Source organism: Canis aureus, chromosome 37 (genome assembly GCF_053574225.1).
Source record: "Canis aureus isolate CA01 chromosome 37, VMU_Caureus_v.1.0, whole genome shotgun sequence".
Lineage (NCBI taxonomy): Eukaryota > Metazoa > Chordata > Mammalia > Carnivora > Canidae > Canis > Canis aureus.
This window is the reverse complement of record NC_135647.1, coordinates 19,178,117-19,199,716: the sequence shown is the minus strand read 5'-3', so window position 1 is coordinate 19,199,716 and position 21,600 is coordinate 19,178,117. Positions and strand designations below refer to the sequence as shown.

Sequence of the window (21,600 nt, the reverse complement as noted above, 5' to 3'; positions counted from 1 at the left end):
TCCATGATTATATAAATGGACTACACCTATTTTCTTAACTTTTTTTTTAAAGATTTTACTTATTTATTCATGAGAGACACACAGAGAGAGGCAGAGACATAGGCAGAGGCAGAAGCAGGCTCCATGCAGGGAACCCGATGCGGGACTTGATCCCCAGACTCCAGGATCATACCCCGGGCCGAAGGCAGGCGTCCAACTGCTGAGCCACCCAGATGTCCCCTTAACATTTATTTTTAATGATAACAATTGGATCGAGATGTATTCCATGATACTATAGTTCCCTCTTACAAAGACAAATCCTGCTGTAGTTCAAAGGAGGTTCAAAAAACCTTCCTTTTGGAAAAAAAAAATAAAATAATTAAAACCCCTCCTTTTGTATATTCCATTTTTTTTTTCCTCAGGGCTATAATACCAATAGGAATATTGATGTTTGTTTTCAGAATGCAGTAATTATAATTTTAAATCATGAGGTTATGTTTTCCTTATTCGGTAAAGCAAAATAAAAGGTCATTTAGAGATGACAGGTGACATTTCTCCTCAGTAGCATGGTGGGAAAGGACTCCAGATGCTTTGCTTGATTCCACCTGAAGCCAAATTGCTAAGCAGTTAAAAACTTCAGGGAGCCGCCAGACAGGTTTAACGAGAATGATGTGTACCTCTCCACACCCACCTTTGCAAGACAGAACTGCTTCACAGGTTTGTTGAAACTGCTGTGGAACCGTGCTACAACTCTTGCCTAAATTTGAAACGTTTTTGTCCAATGTCAGCATGGTTTAAATGTTTCAGGTTAAAATCCTGCAAATCATTAAAAATGCACAAATCAAATCCAGTTAGGTTTGTTGCAATGGGCATTAATTTATGGCCGAAGAAACAGTCCTGTAGGCCATCCTCCTGATTTGTGTGATTTTTTTTTTTTTTCTTTTAATCCAAATCTCGTTGAAGGGAAGTTTTCTCATTTGGAGTTGTATGTTCAGTTCACTAAATCCTGGGATGCTGATTAAAGAAACCAGAAGGAGCCCAGTCTCTTAGGGCTTCCCAAATAGGAATGTCCACGGATTACTAAAGATTTCAGGAGAAAACCCTCTGGTGTCTGATGTCTGCAACCCTTACACTGAGGGCTACAGAAGGATTGCTAGAAGACCCTGCAAGGGCTTGCTGGTCCTCGACAGGGCAGGATTATTTTCCTAAACGTGTTTGGTAGTTGTGACTGCCTTCCATGCGATGATGGCTCACTCCTTCAGTTCGGCCTCTCCCTATCTGCAGTGGATGCTATTTGGTATTGATTGGAAAATTCTAGAACGGGATGGATCACTCCTATAGAAAGCTCTAGGATCTGTACCTTGACACTTTAAAAGAGCCTTTGAAAAACAAACAACAAAATGGTATGCACCTTTTAAAGCCATGCTGACAAGACATCTTAAATGAGGCTGGGAAACGCTCTTGGTATAATGCTAAATTAAGAAGCTGATACAAATGTGTATATAGAGTTTGACATCGGGTAAAAAAAATTCATTGAAAAAAACACTGGAAGGAACTCTACCCAAAATGCATAGTGTGATTGTCTCACCTGGATGGTGTAGTTATAGATGAAATTTTCTTAGCTTCTCTGCATCATCCCACCTTTTCTGAGTTTTTTTTTTTTTAACAGCCAACAAACCTACTTTTACAAGTTTAGATTCATCCTTTTAAGCAAACCCTTTTCTTTGTTTGCTAGCAAACTCTCATGTCGTTCTTAAATTAAAAAAATTTTTTTTATCGAAGTTCGATTTGCCAACATATAACACCCAGTGCTCATCCCATCAAGTGCCCTCCTCAGGTCTAATCTAGGTTTTGCTCCCCCACAGGCTGGGACCCTGATAAGGAATGCAATGTCTCGCTGCCTCTGTTGTTTCTGAGGCAATGGAGGAGTTTGAATGGTTTCTTTCCTGGGATCTGCAATTTTACCAAGACTCCACAAAATGAAACCATTGCAATCCTAAATTAGGAGAGTCTGTTGAAGCTGAGAATTTTCCCCTCCAGGCCCTGCTCTATTTGGATGCTCAGTTTTTGTGTTTTTGTTAATACTAGCAGTTGGTTTATGTTTCGTGTTCTGTCTCCTGTGTTAGATGCTTCAGATGTCAAGATAATGAAAGACAGGAACTTATTCTTTAGACTCCCCTGTGTGGACATTTCTCTCTGCAGCAGGGAAACAATGTAAGTGCAATAAATCCTTCAGATGATAAAACGATAATGGTTTCAGGAACTTGCAATTTTACCTATGAATATCAGTAATTTTGAAAGATGGTCACTTCAGAGACTAGGTGACATGTCCTCTGCATTACACTCTACCCAAAGGTAGATGTCTTACTTTATGGAAGTAAGGTATGGCTTCACTTCTGTCCTGATTTTATGTTGTTTGTATATGAATTTCTAATTTCACTTTTTCTAAATGATGGAAGCTGTATTAAAAAAAATAGCCAAAATAAAACAAAAATATGCACTGTGATTTGATGACACCAGGAAAAACATTTGCCTCACCTGTAAAGATAGGATTAAAAATAATGCTTTTTTGTGGGGCTATTGCAGTGCAGGCTAATGATTTAATAGTTAACTACATTTCCAGACATCCTATGTGTCTGGTGTAGAACAATAACAATTAATAGCATAGTTCCTTGTTTGTTTGTTTTTTCCAGTTCCTTGGTTTTAAATTGATACCAAATCACTGCTCAGAAATGTATTCATTCATGTCTGATTGTACAGGAATTTTGACATCGTGGAAAGGGCATGAGGCCAAAAACAGAGTTCTAATATTTTAGATAATGAGTGACTCAGGAAAGTTTCTTAACCCCTCTGCGACTCACTGTTTGTTTTTTTTTTTAAATTAAATATGAGTTTGGGGGGCGCCTGAGTGGCTCAGTCAGTTGAGTGTCTGACTTTGGCTGAGGTCATGATCTCAGGGTCCTGGATCCAGCCTTCTGTCGGGTTCCATGCTCCATGGGGAGTCTGCTTCTCTCTTTCCTGCTTTCTTTCCTTTCCAGCTAGCACTCGGGAGCTCTCTCTCTCTCTCTCTCTCAAATAAATGAATGGAAAATCTTTTAAAAAAATAAAATTTGGGGTTTGGTTTATATGGCACTTTAGTTGGTGAAATCTTTCTGGGGCTGCAGCATCTCTGATGCAGATGCTGTGGGTGGACACTGGGCTCCCACCAAGCTACAACCAGCCTGGCACTATCATGATCTGTTCTGGCTGTTGACTGTTCTCAGAGTTTCATTTACAAAAAAGAGTTCCAAGGCTCTAAAAGTTTTGAAAACAACTCGTATAAAAATCCTTTAAGGCAGCTTTTGTTTCTGAAATTCTCTGTAGAACATAAAATTCAAATTTTATGTTTGAATTCCTTCAGAAAAGGCTAAGTACCTATTCATAATTCTCAATCTCTCTCTTTTTAAATATTTTATTTATTTATTCATGGGAGACACACAGAGAGAGGCAGAGACACAGGCAGAGGGAGAAGCAGGCTCCATGCAGGGAACCTGATGCGGGACTCAATCCCGGGACCCCAGGATCACGACCTGAGTGGAAGGCAGACTCGCAACCACTGAGCCACCCAGGTTCCCCATAATTTCCTCACGTTATAATTAGCACATTATATATCCATGTGGCATTTGGTGATAATTGGGTTTACTGGCAATAATCTGCATCTTGACTTTATATTTATGGAAATTTGAGTAAGTGTTCCAGTCCCAACATGACAGATCGACAGTTCCTCACAATCACAATAAGCTTAAAAATTACTTTGAGACTATATTAAAAAGGCTAACTTAACTGGCACCTGCATTATATTCATTGACTCTGTGGCCTACCCACTAAAAATTAATGTGAGTTACTGTTTAGCTTGGCAGGTTAGAAGTCATTTGGTTAAGGGTGTGGGTGGCCCCTAAGTGGTCCAAAGCTCCGCTCACCATCATCCATACCCTTAACTTCCAGCCCCTCAGCCTCACAGCTTGAGGTTTTTTTTTTAATAATAAATTTATTTTTTATTGGTGCTCAATTTGCCAACATACAGAATAACACCCAGTGCTCATCCCGTCAAATGCCCACCTCAGTGCCCATCACCCACCCATTCACCCCCACCCCCCGCCCTCCTCCCCTACCACCGCCTCTAATTCGTTTCCCAGAGTTAGGAGTCTTTATGTTCTGTCTCCCTGTTCTGATATTTCCTACCCATTTCTTCTCCCTTCCCTTCTATTCCCTTTCACTATTATTTATATTCCCCAAATGAATGAGACCATATAATGTTTGTCCTTCTCCTGAGTGAAACAGCTTGAGCTCTTAATGAAAAACAGGATCAGGCAAGAGCATGGGTTAATCCCCAATAGATATGCTATTCAATTAGAGGCAGTCAAGGAAACATACTCTTTTAAAAAAATTTTTAAAGATTTTATTTAGTTATTCATGGGAGACACAGGCAGAGGGAGAAGCAGGCGGGGATCCTGATGTGGGACTGGATCCCAGGACCCCGAGATCAGGCCCGGAGCCTAAGGCAGACACCCTCCACCACTGAGCCACCCAGGTGCCCCAAAGAAACATACTCTTAAAACATAAGGGAGAGCACCATTTATTAGATATTACCTGTGCAGAAAACCAAAACAAGGAGCAACAACAACAACAAAATCCTCTCACTACAGTGATAGAAAACCTATTTGAGAAGTTTCTCTCAGCTTTTTAATTTTTTAAAAGGTAGTCTTCTTCCCCTGGTAAAAACAAAAAACCACTACAAACAGAATTCTCCTGTTCCTGAAGGACCTTTGAACCAAGGATAATAAAGATAGTTCTGAGCTAATGTATGTGTTTTGCCAACATTTTCCTATTTCTGGAATGAAATTTATGTGGTGTATCAAATTGCTTTTTTTTCAATGGGCAGTTTCAACTCTAAGAATGAGAGATCAGTCTTATTTGGGGGATACTGAGGACCTAGATTTAATTATTTCTGGTGGTTTCTAATTTATTCATAAGAAAGAAAGGACAAAGATATGTATAATTACCCCCCAATTAAGTCATCTGCTATTTCAATAGGCATTTTCTCTACCTCACATCATAGTTCCAATCTTAGCTTTGGTACTTTGGATTTGTTCAAATACTGCTCCCCTGGCAGGCAGGAAGGCTATTTTAACTCACCAGCTGTAAATCTTTTCTGTGGCCAAGGGATATCATTTCACCAACAAAGAGAGATGAGGGAGTTCCCATGGGATTTTGAGCAAGAAAATGATCCCTCCTAATCTCATTGAAATCAAGGTGCTCTGTTTAGTTTTAAAAATAATACTCAGGATATGACGGATGCCTCTTACTAACCACAAGGTTATCTCCAAGGTCAGCCAGAGAGAAAGTTACATGTCAGTGATCTGTCTCTAACAGTACAAGGGGACGTATCTACAAGTGGCAGGAAGAAAAACAGCTGACCTTGGTCAGGTGAGCTGGTGAGGACTTTGCCAGATTTTGGATTGGGCACTTTCTCAACTTGGTTGTAAGAAATAAGCTGAACCATTCTGCTGTACCCCACTATTCTATAAAGATACCTTTGTAATAATGTATCGAATGTGCAGGAATTATTTGTTTTCCTATCACAGGCTTGACATCTTACAGAAAGGGAGCCCTGCCTTATTCATCTTCATATGATCAGTGCTGGGCCTATTGTGAAGCGCATAGTAGATGTTTAATAACAACTGCTTTTTAAGTGAATGAATGTTAAATGTCTGCAAGAAGGAGTTTTATTGATTCATGGGAGATTAAAGACAAAAACGCTAAAGGCTAATGTTTCCATCTAGCAAAGAGCTTTTGGTTTACTGGGTGACACCTCAGCTTTATGTAATGTTTCCGTTTTCAAGAATATTCACATATTATAATGTTGGCAGGGTAAGTAGTAGTATTTCCCTTCTGTACATGAAGAAATTGAGCTCTTGCCCAAGTAAACTGTAGCATAAGATCAGAACTCTGGTCCTTTGATTCTCAACCTTCACTGTGGGGCCTTCCATGAGAGGAGCCAGTTTAGACAACTAATGTGTATATGTCTGGATTCCATCTATCATGTCAATCTTTTATGTCATCCTTTTATCTCCCTTTATCCTTAAAGAAAGATAAATGGAAGCCATTGTCTTCCCAAACCTGGCATATTTCATTAGCTGGGAGCCATTTGCCTTCCTGGGAATACCTAAAGGAGTTCAGGAAGCTCTAGGACAGGCTACCAAGTAATGGTAGCCAGAGGTGTATAGTTGGTAGGTTGTACTTTCCACCTCTTTACTTGTTTTGTAAACAGATTGAACAGCTCTGTGAGTCTGGGTGGTGGCTGGGTCTATGTGTAGCCAGGCTCCGGACTACCCAATGTGAATTAGGTAGATATGTCTTGTTCTTTTTTTTTTTTTTTTTTTAACTTATTTGAGAGAGAGAGCACAAGCAGGCGGAGTGGTAGGCAGGGCAAGAGGGAGAAGCAGGCTTCCCAATGAGCAGGGACCCCAATGTAGGGCTTGATCCCGGGACTCTGGGATCATGACCCGAGCCGAAGGCAGATGCTTAACCGACTGGGCCATCCAGGTGCCCCAATATGTCTTTTTTTTTTTTTTTCTTTTAAAAGGAAGATTTAATCACAGAAGTAGAATTACTTAAGTCTTTTTTTTTTTTTTTAAGATTTTATTTACTTATTCATGAGAGACACAGAGAAGCAGAGACACAGGCAGAGGCAGAAGCAGGCTCCACGTAGGGAGCCTGACATGGGACTCGATCTCGGGTCTCCAGGATCACGCCCTGGGCTGCAGGCGGCGCTAAACCACTGAGCCACCCAGGCTGCCCTATGTCTTGTTTTTAAGGAGAATTCTCTTGTGCAATTGCATGACCTTCTTGTTACACGTTACACATTATAGAATGAGGGAGTCCCTGAATTTTTTTAATTGAAGGTTTACTATATTTTTCAGGGCAGTGACTATGCCTCACTCATCTTTGTATTTTCCAAAGTCTAACATCGGTCCTCCCATATAGTAGGTTATAATTATTTGCTGGACAAATGAGATGCATAGAGGCAACAAAACACCCTAAATTAAATTATGTGCATTATGCACTGACACCTCAAATGGTTATTTGGACCATTTGTGCTGATACTGACTATCAGCCATTGATTCAATTTTCAGAAGAAACACCATTCTTGTCTGTACATCAGAGTTTGCATGATCATTTGAATTTCATCACTTTCGCATTTATTGAAAAGGAGTGGAAATTGAGACAGTCATGGGAATTACTGAGTGTGCTAACAGCAGCAAACTTTTATCTCATTGTATTTAATCTCGTCAACTCTGTGGGCAATAGGGAAGAAAAAGAAGAGCACGTTTTTGTGGAAGATTTACACCTAAAAAGTGAGGTGTGATTAAGGGTGCTAAAACACGCTAACCTTTAGAAAACTCCCCCACTCCCTTTAGGACATGCAAATGTAGTTCCATTTTTATTCTTTTTCAGTTTACAAACATTTCAGAATATGTTGTAAAGAAGGTAGGTTCACGGGCATTGTTTGGGAAGGTGACAAATATTTATTATGGAGATTTTTAAGTGGTGTTTACTAAAGTGTAATTGAACAGTTTTCCAAATTTTATTTTATTTATTTTATTTTATTTTTTATTTTTATTTTTTAGTTTTCCAAATTTTAAAAGCAGTTTGTGTGTGTGTGTGTGTGTGTGTGTATGGATAGGTCTGACTGGGACTGGGTCTGTACCTCAACCCTGGTCACGAAGACTACAGTGTGGTTCACACCTAACTGGGAGGGGCCCCAGAGCAAGTCGCTGGAATGTTCTGGCTCAGAGTTACTCATCTGTACCAAGCAGACGATCTCTGTCCAGGGTTCTCGCTGCTGCTCTCAGACTGAAGTCCCAGGAAGGCCACTGACTTGTGGGAAAAGCTGACTTTTCAAAGGGATGGGTCTAGGGAGAAGGGGCTCAGGCGCCTGAGACAAACGTTCCTAAGGCTCTTTTACAAAACCTGAAAACCGGGTCCGGAGGTGGATGTTTTCGCAATTTCTTGTTCAAAATGACCATCAGCAGTCAAAATAAAATAAATCACCATGTATATTCCCCCTTTTTACTGCATGGGGAAAAAAAAATGGGTCATGTTTTCCTCTTCACCTTCACTCCAAAGAAATTAATCATTCACGGTGAAGACCTTCTCCAGCAAGTGGTGGTTCGTTTCACACGTCGGAAATCGAATTTCGGAGACAATTTTTCTGCATCACGGGAATAAAGGAAAATTCAAAAAAAAAAAAAAAAGTTTCCCAAACAAACAAAAACAAACCTCACCAGCTAAGCACGCTCTTGTCAGTTCTGTTTCTGTGCAAACCTGGGCCTGGCACTGTTTTCCAGGATTTGGCAAAAAGTAAATGTTTCATAAGTAACCGTCCCGTCGAAGGGGCCTGGGTGCGCGGCTGCTTTCCGCCCCGGGGCCCGCGGGAATCCTGAAAAGCCGGGGCCGCGCGTCCCGCCCCCGCCCCCCCCACCCCGAGCTCCCGCCCCCGCCCGGCCCCCGGCCTCGGGGCGCAGGGCGGAGCCGCGCGCGGGCGCAGGTGGGGAGGGGCTGCCCGGGCGCGTCGGCGACACCCGCGCGGGGCGGGGAGGCCGCACCCCGCCCCGGGAAGAAACCCGCCAGGTGTGGCCGGGCGCCGGGTGCCAGCGGGGAGCAGACGCGCGCCGCCACCGACCCGCACCGCCGCCGGCTCCCGCGCGCCCTCGCCGCCCTCGGAGCCCCAGCTCCGCTCCTGCTGCGCCCCGCGCGCCCCGTCCCGGCGGGGCCTCTCCCTGCGCGCCCGGCGCCGTCTCCGAGCCCGCCCCGCCTCGCCTATGCCGCGGCGCTGAGCCGCCCTCCGAGCGCGCGCCGACATGAGCTGCAACGGCGGCTCCCACCCGCGGATCAACACGCTGGGCCGCATGACCCGCGCCGAGTCCGGCCCCGACCTGCGCTACGAGGCGACCTGCGGCGGCGGCGGCGGCGGCGGGGGCACCAGCAGGATGTACTACTCCCGGCGCTGCACCGTCACCGACCAGACCTCGGACGGCTACTGGTGGGTACCGGCCGCGGCCAGGGGCGCCCGAGCCCGCCACGTCGGAGGGAGCGCTCCGTGCCTGCAGCCGGGAGGGGCCGGCCGGCGAGGGGCGCACGGGGCCGGCTGCCCGGGTCGCCGCCTCCCGCTGGGCACCCCGCCCCCGCGCGCCCGGCCCGCCTGGCACCCCTTTGTCCCCGCCGCAGGTGCGAGGGCGAGGGCGGGGGCGGGGCCCTGCCTGCAGCCGGGTAGGGGTCGGCCGGCGAGGGGCGCACGGGGCCGGCTGCCCGCTGGGTCGCCGCCTCCGGCTCTGCACCCCCCGCGCCCCCACCCCCGCCGCGCGCCCGGGCCCCCGGGCATCCCGGCCGCAGGTGCGAGGTCGGGGGAACTGCACGCAGAGGCGCGACAGCCAAGGAGCGCGGGCTCCGGCCTGTCCTGCAGCCCGGCTCGGCCTCGGGGCGCCTCCGCCGCTGGGGGCTTAGCCCGAGACCTCCCGGCCCCAGAGGGCCCCGCCTCGGCCTCCCCGCGACCCCCGGGGCTGCTCGCGCTCCGCCGGGACGCGCGGGTCCCCAAGGTCTCGCTGCACCGCGGCTCCCGGGCGCCCCGGGGCCCAGCGCCTGCGCCCTTTGTTCCCTCCTTTAGAAACAGCCCAGAAGGAAGGACCTCGGTGTCTTGGTGGCCGAGGGCGGGCGCGGGACGCGGGGGCCTGTCCGGGTCCAGGTGCCCCGTGGGGGGGCAGGGGGCCGGGATGCGCGCAGGGTCTGCGCCTCCGGGGCCTCCTGGCGCCCGATCGCGGGGGTCCCTTGGGAGGATGGGGGGCAACCGTGAGGCTGCAGGTCCTCGGGGCGCGGGGCTGCACGCGGGGAGCCCACGGGAGCCGGGACAGCCCGCGGGCCGCGCCCCCCCAGGCCCCCGCCAGCCCCCTGCGCCCTGCCCGCCCCCTGCCTCCCTGCCCCCCTGCGCCCCGCCTTCCAGAAAGTCACTTACCCTGCCTTGTGGCCTGAGGCTGGGGAGGAGCCACCTGAACACGCTCCAGGAGTTTTTTTGTTTTCCCAGCACTTTTTGAAGGCAGCGACGACTCAAGTTAAGACCTGTTTCCGGCCTCGATGTACTTTCCCCCAGCATCTTGACAATTGGTTTCTCTCTCTCTGTTTTATTAAAACTTGGCCAACCAATTAAATCTAGTTTTAATCTCCCCTCCTAGACTTTTTGTACTTGGGAAGCACCTTCCTTTAGCCCACACGTTTATACCTAGGTCAGGATTCTGCAAGGAATCTTCAGCAGCAATTTTTTTCTGGCATTTTGTGAACCAAGTGTTTTATTTATTTATTTATTTATTTATCTTTTGTATTTTTCTTTTAAACTATGATTCTGTTTATCTAGAGTCCTGATTTTTTTAGGTTGACAATAAATATTACTGTTAATGGAATATTTCACTCCCTCGGCCTCCTGTGGAGGTAAATTTGTAATGAAATTACTATATCAGCTAACGAATTGAGTACAGATACATGGTTTTTGACGATTCTTCACTGAAACACTAAATTTTGAGGAGGCGCAGTGTTGTCCCAGAGCATTATTTCTTGCATTCTGTATTTCCGATCGAAAGCCTGTTGATAAATGATGTCAAGTTTTACATCTCGCTAGGAAGGGAAAACAGACTGACGTTTTGAATTATGTAATTTGGGGGGACTGGTGTTTCTTTGCTTTGATGTTGACCTAGGCCGCAGGAAGTCTTGCTTGGGGGCTGGAGTCAGCGTGGGGCCGTTCTTTCTTGATCCAGGAATGGGGATTCTCCTAGCACTCCTGGCCGGCCACTGGTGCTGTCTGAATCTTCTGGAATTAGAAAATTAGCACACACAAAAAATTGCCTGCAACTGCTGACTTCTGCATTTTAAAAACGATGACTGACTGGAGAGAGACGGGGCTTGTGCCCACACTTTTCTTTCTGGTCTTTTTGCATGGTTTTGTGCAGAGGGATTTGTTGTTTCAGGGCAGGTTACTTTGAAGAAGTGGGATGCCATCTCTGACCCCACTGCCCTCTGAATGAGGATTAAGAACCTAATAAGTGCTTTTCTGGCCAAAAGTTCTTCTAAATAAAGGGTTTTTTGTTTGTTTCTAAAGCACAAAAACCGGTTGAATTTAAGCTTGTTTATTTAAAAAACTGCCACTTTGTTGTCTGATTTTTTTTAAATAATCGGGATTTGAAATAATTAGTGTTTGTATTTAACCTTTCCCTAAATGTAATTTGAGTGTGTAAAGAGCTCAAATTTTAATTTGCTTTTTAAGAGGATTTTAAAACATCTTCCTGCATCTGCGTTTTACATGAATAACACTTGCCAGTTCTGAAGACTTTATTTCGTTGATGGTTCTCCCTCCTTCCCTGCCTACCTGTCTTTCATGTTTTCTTTATTTTAGGCTGCATGCAATCACAGCTGCTTTCATTTCTTTTGCTTTATTTAATACTTTAAAGTTTGGTAAATGTTACATGCTTGATGATGTAAGAGAGAACACTGTTGAAAATTTAAACTGTGGATATTGCTTGTATAGGATGTTCTATGAATATGGGCTTTCAATTAAGGCAGAACTACCATAGCCTTGTTCCTGTGGTTAAAAGAAATGACAAATCTGTAGTGAAATTCGGTGGCCAAGTGACAGTGCTACAATTGGATCTTTCACTGATCAAAGTGTGGATATTGTAGGAGGATTAGAAGCCAAATATAGTCATTAAGCTTCAGAAATATGTGGTTATAAAATTCTTACTTTTCTCCAGAACTCATGATTTCAAAACCAAAATACATGTGATCTCTACTTGATATAAAGTTTGTTTTAAACCATCTTTTACAAAGAAGCCTTTTTTTTTTTTTTTTTTTTGTAAACTACCTTTTAAAAAGAAGCTTCTTAGCAAGAGCTACTCACATCTATTTGCATTGAATTTCAGAGCTGGAGAGAGTGCAAAGGTGTACAGAAAGAAACCTCATTCTTCCACTTTGGAGATAAGTTGAGTAAGACTTGCCTTAAATCTCATAGTCTAGCCATGGCTACATTGACGGGATTATCCAGGGCTACTCACCTCTGCCCTCTTGTCAGCCTGTGCCTCTAGACCATGTATCTTTTTGCAGCAGATTGGACAGTCCTGTACTTAAACAATGCAAGTATCTCAAGTCCACTCATTCATTCATTCATTCAGCAAATACTAGACATCTGCTGTGTGTTAGGCGAGTCAAAGGTGAAAATACAGACTTCTTGAAAGGAACCTAGGTCTTTAAAGGAAAACAAACAGTATAATACAAAAGGATAATAGACAGGAGGGTACCAATGACTCAAAGGCTTCCCAAAAAAATAACATCTGTATAGCCAAGGCACTAGTGACATTTTATAAAGAAAGTGGTGCTGAATTAGAGTTGTGAGTGTTTCAGCTGGTAAAGATGGGTGAGCAGAGGAGCATTCCAGGGGGAGGGAAGTATGAGAAAAGTCTGGGAGGTGACAAACCCGGGAGCAGGTTCAAGGCCCTTAGCTCAGTCTCCTTTCTGAGCCTTTGCTGTAAGTGGGAAGGCAGTAAGACATACGGACGAAGGGCCAGAGCCTGGGACACCTTGACTCCATGCTGGGGAGTGTGCATAGGCAGAGGGGAGCCAGTGCAGGTTTTCACCGTAGCCAGGGAGAGTCTCCTGCCTTGAAGGAGCAGGGAAATAAGACTGTCCTAGTGAGCTGTGGGCCTGTTTCTGTGGCAGCAGTGTGCAGGGTGGCATGAAGGGGAGGGAGTTGACTTCAGGAAGCAATCGCGCAGTGAAGGAGAGAGGTGATGAAAGTCTGAGGGTGGTGGCCTAGCCTTGGGACAGGAAAGTAGATGGGGCCAGGTAGACTGGCAGCTGCAGCTGAGAGCTGGACGGGCAGGGCCAAGGGAGAGTCTGAGAAAGCAGGCTTGGAGTCGAGTGACTCACAGCATGGATCTTCTAAATATTTTTCTGGGAAGCGATTGCAAAGTGAGATTCAGTTTAGCTTAATCTATGGCAGATAACACTTAACATGGTTATTAACTTTGAGTAAGTTACCTATTTTATAAAAATGCCAGATTGGTGGCTAATAAGAGTTACCATTACCTGGCAAACACCTGTGATGCGCCTGGTATCTTACGCACGTTGTTACCTGAAGCCTCGACAAACTTCCCATTTTACAAATAGAAAACTGAGGTTAAAGTGGTCACTTAATGACTTGGCTTAGGTCACACAGATAGTTAGTTGGTTGAGCTACCTTTGAATCCAGTATACTACAGTGGATCGAGACCAGATCACACCTTGGTTATTAGAATTCATCTCTTGTGCTTATAAACTCTTCCAGTCGGTTGCATTCCTGTGAAATATTTATTGCATAACCGTCATATTCTTTTGTTAATGCTCCAGTAGGGTTTCCATCTGCTTAGGAAAAAACACAGTATGATGCCACATTGAGCCAACTCATGTCGGTCAGATCTACACAACAGCTTTCAACAGCAGTGAGTTTTTTCCTCTAAATATGGGCAGAGTTTCATCGCTGTTCAGGTGACTGAAAATATCTTGGGAAAGAGGAAAAACGCTGCTGATGCCCCTTGGTGCCTCAGAGCTGACTGCTTAGGGTGGAGCACAGGCGAGCTTGGGTGTGACTTGGGGAGTCTCACTCCTTAGCCAACCAGTCTTTCCGGACGAGGAGGTTCTAGAAGGAGTGCTTCAGTCTGGAGGCCAGGTGCTCAGGGCACTGCCCTACCCTTCACTTTTCTCTTTCGCTTCATGGGAGGTGATAGGTGTGGTTCTGATATTGAAGGCACCGCCCTGAAGACCCTGAGACTCTTCTCCTTAGAGGCAGCATCCTGCAAAATGTTAGTGCAGCCCGACGATTTACATCTTATCACCAGCACCTGGGACTGGACCTGTTGAGGACCTGCAAGGACCTCACGAATGTGAGGTGAAATCTACATTTCGTGAAAATGATGATGCTTTAGCAATTAGGCCCAAGTTCCTGCTTGGAATTACATTTTAAAAAAATCCATTTTATATATTTGTGTTTTTTTCAAGTTTATTTATTTATTTATTTAGTAATAGCTATACCCAACATGGGGCTCAGACTCACTACCCCAAGGTCAAGAATCCCCAGTACTTCCAGCTGAGCCAGCCAGGTGCCCCTGGAATTAAACTTTTTGACATTCGAACTTAACATCCCTTGCTTCTGGCACCTGAAAAAGTTAAAAAGGAGCTGGCTTCTTCATAAATAACCAGATAACCTGTAAATGACTTTGTTTTTTTTAGGCCTTAGAATGAATGGAGGTTTTCCATAGGGGAACAGTTCAAAATGGAAATCCTTATTGTGGCATTGAGTTTATAAGGAGCACGTATACATGTGTCATCCCCAGTTAATGAAGGAAAAGAGCGCATCCTTTCCTGAATTTTCTTATCCCTTAAGTTTCTTTCGTGCTCTTAAAATGTGTCACTCTTTGAATCGCCTCAGACTGTTATTTCCAGGTCTTGTAATAATTTTTGGAAAATTATTCTGAAATGCCTCATATTTAACACCTAATCCATTTCTTCTTTTTCATCTTTTTTTTTTTTTTCCTTCTCACCCCATCCTAATTTGATGCAAAACATCCTTGGGTTAAGTTCAGAATGATTCACTGAGACTAAAAACACAAAATGAAAAATATAACTGAAATCTGAGAATCCTATCTTAGCAGCAGCAGCAACAGCAGCAGCAGCGGTGGGAATTGGGAATTCTGCGGGCCTTTGCAGATCTTCTTGGCTCCTCCTAAGCTTTCTGTCAACCCCAGGAGGTGGGTGTGTTCCTACCTGTTACAGATGGAGAAACTCCAGGCACCGTGTATCTAAGTCATTTGCTCAGAGTCCCAGGCTATACAAGCAGAAGTGGCTGAGCAGGGAATGGACTCTTAGTCTACTTGACCTCAAAGTGTTTATGAAGTCCATGGTATGGGATCCATTTGCCCCACAATGTGCTTCAATCCACCGAAAGCAGTGTGAAAATAATAAACATGGGAAGGAAGTGGAGCTTTTATTAGAGGCTGCTTCCAAAACCCCGGGGTAAGGAGAAAAACAAAGCTCAGAGGAGGCTCCCTTTCTAAAACTTAATAGAAAAGAAACCCTATTTGCACCTTGTCGGGGTGGGAATGGGGGGTGGGTAAGGGGACACGACAAGTACACTACCTGACTTGGCTTTGGAAATCCGGGTAATGAGATGGGGATGGGGGTCGTATAGCCTTGGACCAGTCTTTTATTTACCTTTGTTTTCCTTCACCTTTACTAAACCAAACCATTATGCATTAAGTACCTTCTTCTGTATGCGAAACTGGGTTGGTACGTGCTTGTAGGGGTCATGGGTGACTTAGATGTAGGACTTTGCTCTCCAGGAGTGGGATAGACAGGTGTGTGAGTAATATAGTACAGAATGAGGGCAGAGGTGTGAATGAACACAGTGAGCTCCAGAGGAGGCAGCATTTGGTCTGTGACTTCCGAAGGATGGATATTTGACGTTTCCACGAATGCGTAGTGTTTGGTGTTTCTTGGAGGTATGAGATTGCCCTTAAATGAAAAAGTAAAAACAATTACTTTTCCCCCTTTTTGCTTAAGATTCTTTAAAGAAACTCAAAATAGTATATGTTAAAATGCTTTGAAAATTATTAAGAGCTAAGCAACTAGGCCTTAAGATCAATATTAATGCATCGTGTCATTTTAATTTCCAACAAATATTTATCGAGCTTTTCTAAGGCCATTATTCTATGAACCTGAATACACAAAGAGACATTGCTGGTACCCTTTCAGGATCCTGTGTTGGTGGAATGAACAAAAGAAAGGCAAAAGATAAAGATGGTGGGGGGAGATGGGGGGGGGGAAGTAGAGAAGGAATCCAATAGGAGAGAAACTATATTCACAAAAAGAAATGCAGAATTTGTTGGCATGGGCCACCTGTGTAATGAGCAGTACAGATTATTATAAAATGACTTTTTAAAAAAATTTTATTTATTCATGAGAGACAGAGAGAGAGAGAGAGAGAGAGGCAGAGGGAAAAGCAGGCTCCATGCAGTGAGATATGGGACTCGATCCTGGGTCCCCAGGATCACGCCCTGGGCTGAAGGCAGTGCTAAACCGCTGAGCCACGCAGGCTGCCCTAAAATGACTTTTAAAAACAAAAAAGTGTAAGCATTAGAAAAAAAATGTTTTACCTTGTAATGCTGCATGCCTCTGTTCAAAATACTGATTTTGTATTTTTTCCCAATAATATTTTTGGCAATAGGTGTTAAACTAATATCTTAAAACAATAATTTTGAAGTCTTATTTTTTTTTTAAAAAGACTTATTTGGCAGTACTAAAATACAACAGAAAGCTCTCTAACATTGTTGATATATTCGTGTGCTCTGTTCTTAAAATTTGAATTAAAATCCAGAACGTGTTTTCCTTTCAGCCATTGTTGAAAGGATCTTTATGTAAACTGTTAGAGCCATTACTTGTTTAAACAAGTCTTAGAATGAATTAAAAAAAAAAATGTTTGTGCAGGCAGGTTCTTTGTAGTATGAATCATTTGCCTTCGTAAGTTTGAAGATAACACCCAGAATTTCAGAAAGGTGAAAAACTATTGAGGAAAAATGTTATTTTTTTTCAAGGACAGCTATTCATTTTAGTTTAGAAGTCAAGATTTTTTTGATAAGACTTGACCCAAGAGAGTTTTGTTTCCTTGTGGGCTTTTTTTTTTTTTTTTTTTTTTTTTGTTCCCATGACATTTTTCATCTTCCATGCCACTGAAATGGGATTTAAAAATTGAACTTTGAGCTTGTTAGTTCAATTCCCACCACGGTTTAAAATCTCTGCACTCGCACACCTATAGGTATGACTATTGAAAAGTTATTTGAGGCCAAGGGTTTCAAAAATCTTTCTATGCTTCCTAAATGTGTACATTTATTTGAAAATTCTTTCTTCATCTCTGATAGAATCTTGCATTTCCCAGTCACCCGATGAACTGAAGAGGAAATTTTGTTGCCATTAGACAGAACAGATGTTTGTAGTATTCTCCATAGGATTGAATTTGGTAGTTTCACAAGACAGAGTTACAGAAGAGTGAGCTAAAGAAATCTTAGGTATCACCTAACCTAACAGATGAGAAAAACCAAGGTCTAGAAATTCCTGATACAAACAAAAGTTCTAGAATTATTATGTGGTCGATAAAAAATGTCATTTGACTTAAAAAGTTTTGAATGGCACACAGCATTCAAACACACACACACATTCCCTGAAGCCAGCTCTCCTGGCTGTCATGAGCTGCAAAAGGCTGAGTGTGTGACGCTGGACAGACTCCATGAGTCACAGTCTTTTTGCCTGCACTTCCTCCTTGACTTACGTACAACTATTTCTATGTTGGATCTTCCTTTGGGCCAAAGAGAAGCAAACTGAATGTGAAAGTGGGTTCTCTTTCCCCCCAGTCACCAAATGTCAGTGGGCCTGAGTCTCCCTTCCTCTGTCTTGTTTTACAGGTGCACCGACCTATTAGAAAAAGCCTACACCTGGTTCCCTTTCTTACCTAGCCCTATTTCCCAAGGTCATTCTTACTTAGCCAGACCTCAGACTGAAGTGAGGCTCTTACAGATGAAAGTTGGGATGCGCAGATCTTGCTTTAAGAACCAGGTGAAGTCTTGAGAAGTTGTGTGTAGGATGGAATCTGGTTCATCAGAGCCTGTGTTCCTATAAACAAATAGCAAGACCAAAGATTCTTCATTACATTGTTTTCTCACACTTAGCTTTCTCCTTTCTTTTCCTTTTGACCCTTAAAAAGCCTCGATTTTTGTGCATTTCTCTTTCCTGTTCCGTTGTTGATCTGTTCACCTAATTGCCAAGCAACACATATAGGGTTTTAGTGGATATCTAGGGCATGTGTGGTGATCATAGGCAAGTCCTTTAGTGAAGCATCAAGAATTCTTTTTAGAATTGTTAGCAACATATGCAATTACCTGGTTTTTGTTTTGTTTAAGTTCAGATGTACATATGGGAGAGGAAGCAGTTAAGGTGGCATCTAAATTTATAGAGAGGTCAGTTGTCTCTGGACAAATGTCTTCTAAAAGTAGGAGGGGGAAAATGTAGAAAGTCCACCAGTATTTTAAGCCATTATTTAACTTCCTCACCTCCTTTTTTGCTGGATACAGTTCATTTCTGTGTCATGTTACTACTCTAATAGCTGGTTTAAAAGAAGCTGGTGAGTTTTATATTTTGTTGTCCAATCAACTTAGAGTTTAGTGTCATAAACTCACTTTTAAAAAGACTTAGATGTACACTTTGGTCCATTCATTCATAGCTGAGTTGGCCTCCTTGCTTTTTTTTTTTTTTTTTAATATATTTTTAGTTTGGAATAATTTCACATTAACAGAAAAGTTGCAAAGCTACTGGAGAGTTTTCACATACCCTCCACCCAGTTTCCCCTCTCAGCTCTGTCTTCCGGCTCAGTTTGTGATACTTTTTACAACAGCCCGTTATTAAATCATTTAAGGGACTCTGACTTTCCATCACACTAAGAGGTAGCCCTTTCATTTAATTACTGGGGACTGGCTTTCTTTGTGGGACTCACTCTCTGAACCAGATTGCTGAAAACAATCACTGAAGGCTTCAGAACAAAGGTACTTTCATCCTCCTTCCAGAAAGAAAACAAATATAATTCCACGGGGCCTTCCTAACTCCTTACCCATGTCCTCATTTTTTTCCTTTGTCTCTTGAATTTCTTTTCTGTGATTCTAAGTCTATTGGAATTTTGTACAAGTTTTGACAACTGAGGCAGCCCTGCTTACATCTCAGCGATCTAATGTGCCAGATTTCCTGTATAATTCTGCGTGGAAGGAAGAGAAGATTGCATTCAGGGGGGTGAGGGGTGGGGTGTGCTGGTTTTGGGAGGTGGGCAGTTCGGGCGGCACTTTGCCTAGGCCTGCCCCGGGAGCCGTGTCATCATCCGGGAGTGGTTCCCAGGGAAAGCTTGATTCCTCACCCACAAACATCAGCTAGTGCTGGCTTGTTGAGGAGCCTCGCTTCCAGGGAGCAACTGCAGAGAGGTGGCAGAGAAAGTTGGTGCTTCCCCAGTGTGAGGAGATGCAGAATCAGCCCCCGTGGGAGAAATTTCTTGCGATTTCACCCCATCTGTGCATCATATAGCCTGGGTTTTGCAACTTCCCTCCCTTTTTTTTTTAAACAGTAAAAATGTTTCTTTACAGCACACACAGGACCCCCCCCCCCATCCCATCCCCACACGCAGGTACCTGCACGCATAAGAAAAAGTCCAGTATGTGAAAGAGGCATCAGTTTTTTTTTTTTTTTTTTTTTTTTTTAAAGGTGGAGGGTAGAGCTTTATCACACAAGGGGCTTTATTTTATTTATTTATTTTTTTTAATTTTTTATTTATTTATGATCATCACAGAGAGAGAGAGAGAGAGAGGCAGAGACACAGGCAGAGGGAGAAGCAGGCTCCATGCACCGGGAGCCCAATGTGGGATTCGATCCTGGGTCTCCAGGATCGCGCCCTGGGCCAAAGGCAGGCGCCAAACCGCTGCGCCACCCAGGGATCCCGAGGCATCAGTTTTATGTGCAGGTGCACAGGCCGACCCTGGCTGAAGGGGCCTGGGTGGCCCTGGAGCCCTGTGATGAACTCAGGCTTCTTGGAGTGCATTCAGGGGCCTTTTCCTGAACATTAGACAAGAATTTAACATGTCTGAAGTCTCTCTTGAACTAAGCTATAGGAGGCCGTGCTGTGACATAATGTATCTTGGCAAATTAACAAGTAAGATTTTTTTTTATTATTAATTTATTATTGTTCTTTTTACTTCTATCTGGAGCATGTTAAATTCTTGCAGTCTGTTTCTTTAAAACATGAAACATCCATATCTACCACCTTTTTTTTTTTTTTTTTTTTTTAAGGTTTTTGCCATTCATCTATCAGGACCGTGTCTCGGGGCGCCTGAGTGGCTCGGTGGGTTCCCCCTCTGCCTTCGGCTCAGGTCATGATCCCAGGGTCCTGGGAAGGAGCCCCACATCAGGTTCCCTGCTCAGCGGGAGCCTCCTTCTCCCTCTTTCTCTGCTGCTCCCCCTGCTTGTGCGCGTGCTCTCTCTCTCTCTCTTTTTTAAGATTGTATTTATTCATAACAGACACATAAAGGCAGAGACACAGGCAGAGGGAGAAGCAGGTCCCAGGACCCTGGGATCACGCCCTGAACCAAAGGCAGACACTTAACCACTGAGCCACCCAGGTGTCCCTCTCTCTCTCTCTCTCTTTCAAATAAATCTTTTCTAAAAAAAGTGTTTCATTTGAGATGTACATTTGGGTGATTATCGTTGTAGAGAAAAATATTCCTTAGGGTCATCCTGAAAGGAAAAGTGGCTTGCTTTTGCAATCAAGTTGTTTACATTTCCCATCAATTTCCTGACACCGTATTTCTCTATCATTCTTGTACTGTGATTGCAGAAGATATTTTTGTAGAATGAGCTCTTTTTGCACCTCCTACTGTTTTCTGCAGCCAGACTCGCCAGTGAAACTTTGATGTTCTGGGTCGGATTCCTTGAGGCTTTTCCTTTGGAGGAACTTGTGCAGATAGCCCACATTGTCGATTATTGTGAGATGAAGCAGAAAAGGTGATAGATAAGCTGCTCGAAACGTGTTTTTACAACTTAAGGGAATATTTGTGGGTTGGATCTTGGACCTGGAAAAAACAAATTTGCTGTAAAGGACATTATCAGGCTAATTTGTAAAATTGGAATATGGTCTATCGATTAGAAAACGGTATTCAATCAGTTTTAAATGTCCTGATTTTGATAATTGTACCAATTATACCATCGGATGTCTTCATTCTTAGGAAACAGATGCTGAAATATTTTGGTGTAAAAGTTTATGATTATTTTCAAATAGTCCAGCCAAGTCTACATATACATAAATACACATACAGAGAGGGGAAGGAGAGGGGGATAAAGCAAACATGTTAACAGGGAATCTGGCTGAAAGACCTACAGGACCTTTGTGCGCTTGTTGCATTTTTGCAACTTTTCTGAAAGTTTGAAATTATATCCAAATTGGCAGGGGAAAAAAAATCTCATGTCTGTTTTTTTGTGTTTGCTTCCTCAGTCAAACCGGTACGATGTCCAGGCACCAGAACCAGAACACTATCCAGGAACTTCTACAGAACTGCTCGGATTGTCTGATGCGGGCAGAGCTGATCGTGCAGCCGGTGAGCTGGAGGGTCATCCACATGTGACTTGTTCCCAGTTAGCGTAGACTTACTGTCCTGACCTGTGCTTCCTCATTCACTACCATCCTTCGTATTCTTAACGGTTTAGAAATGGACTAGAGAGGGGATATATATCTTCTTAACCTATTTGTAATGTTGGTTTAACAAGGAGGACCAGTTATCACATAGTTTTTCCCCAAGAAATGTTGACATGACAGATTGCCTCCCCCTTCTGGATTTGCAACAACCCCTCATTTATTGTTATTTGTGTAACTGTTGTAATGCTTTCCCTTCCTAGAGATGCAGGTTAATGTCCCTGGATTGTGATGTACAC

At 43.8% G+C, this 21,600-nt stretch overlaps 1 protein-coding gene across 2 annotated transcripts in view; it reads left to right on the top strand.

Annotated features, from left to right (window-relative positions):
* The first annotated feature begins 8,848 nt into the window (after nucleotides 1–8,848).
* DSP (desmoplakin) overlaps nucleotides 8,849–21,600 on the top strand; it is a 45,449-nt gene continuing 32,697 nt past the window's right edge. Inside the window, exons 1-2 of one of the 2 annotated variants that reach the window (XM_077886213.1) lie at nucleotides 8,849–9,064; nucleotides 21,164–21,266. In XM_077886213.1, coding sequence (XP_077742339.1) covers nucleotides 8,883–9,064; nucleotides 21,164–21,266 — 285 coding nt within the window. In that variant the 5' untranslated portion in view covers nucleotides 8,849–8,882. The remainder of the gene's footprint in view (nucleotides 9,065–21,163; nucleotides 21,267–21,600) is intronic. The other variant, XM_077886214.1, reaches the window with a different exon arrangement.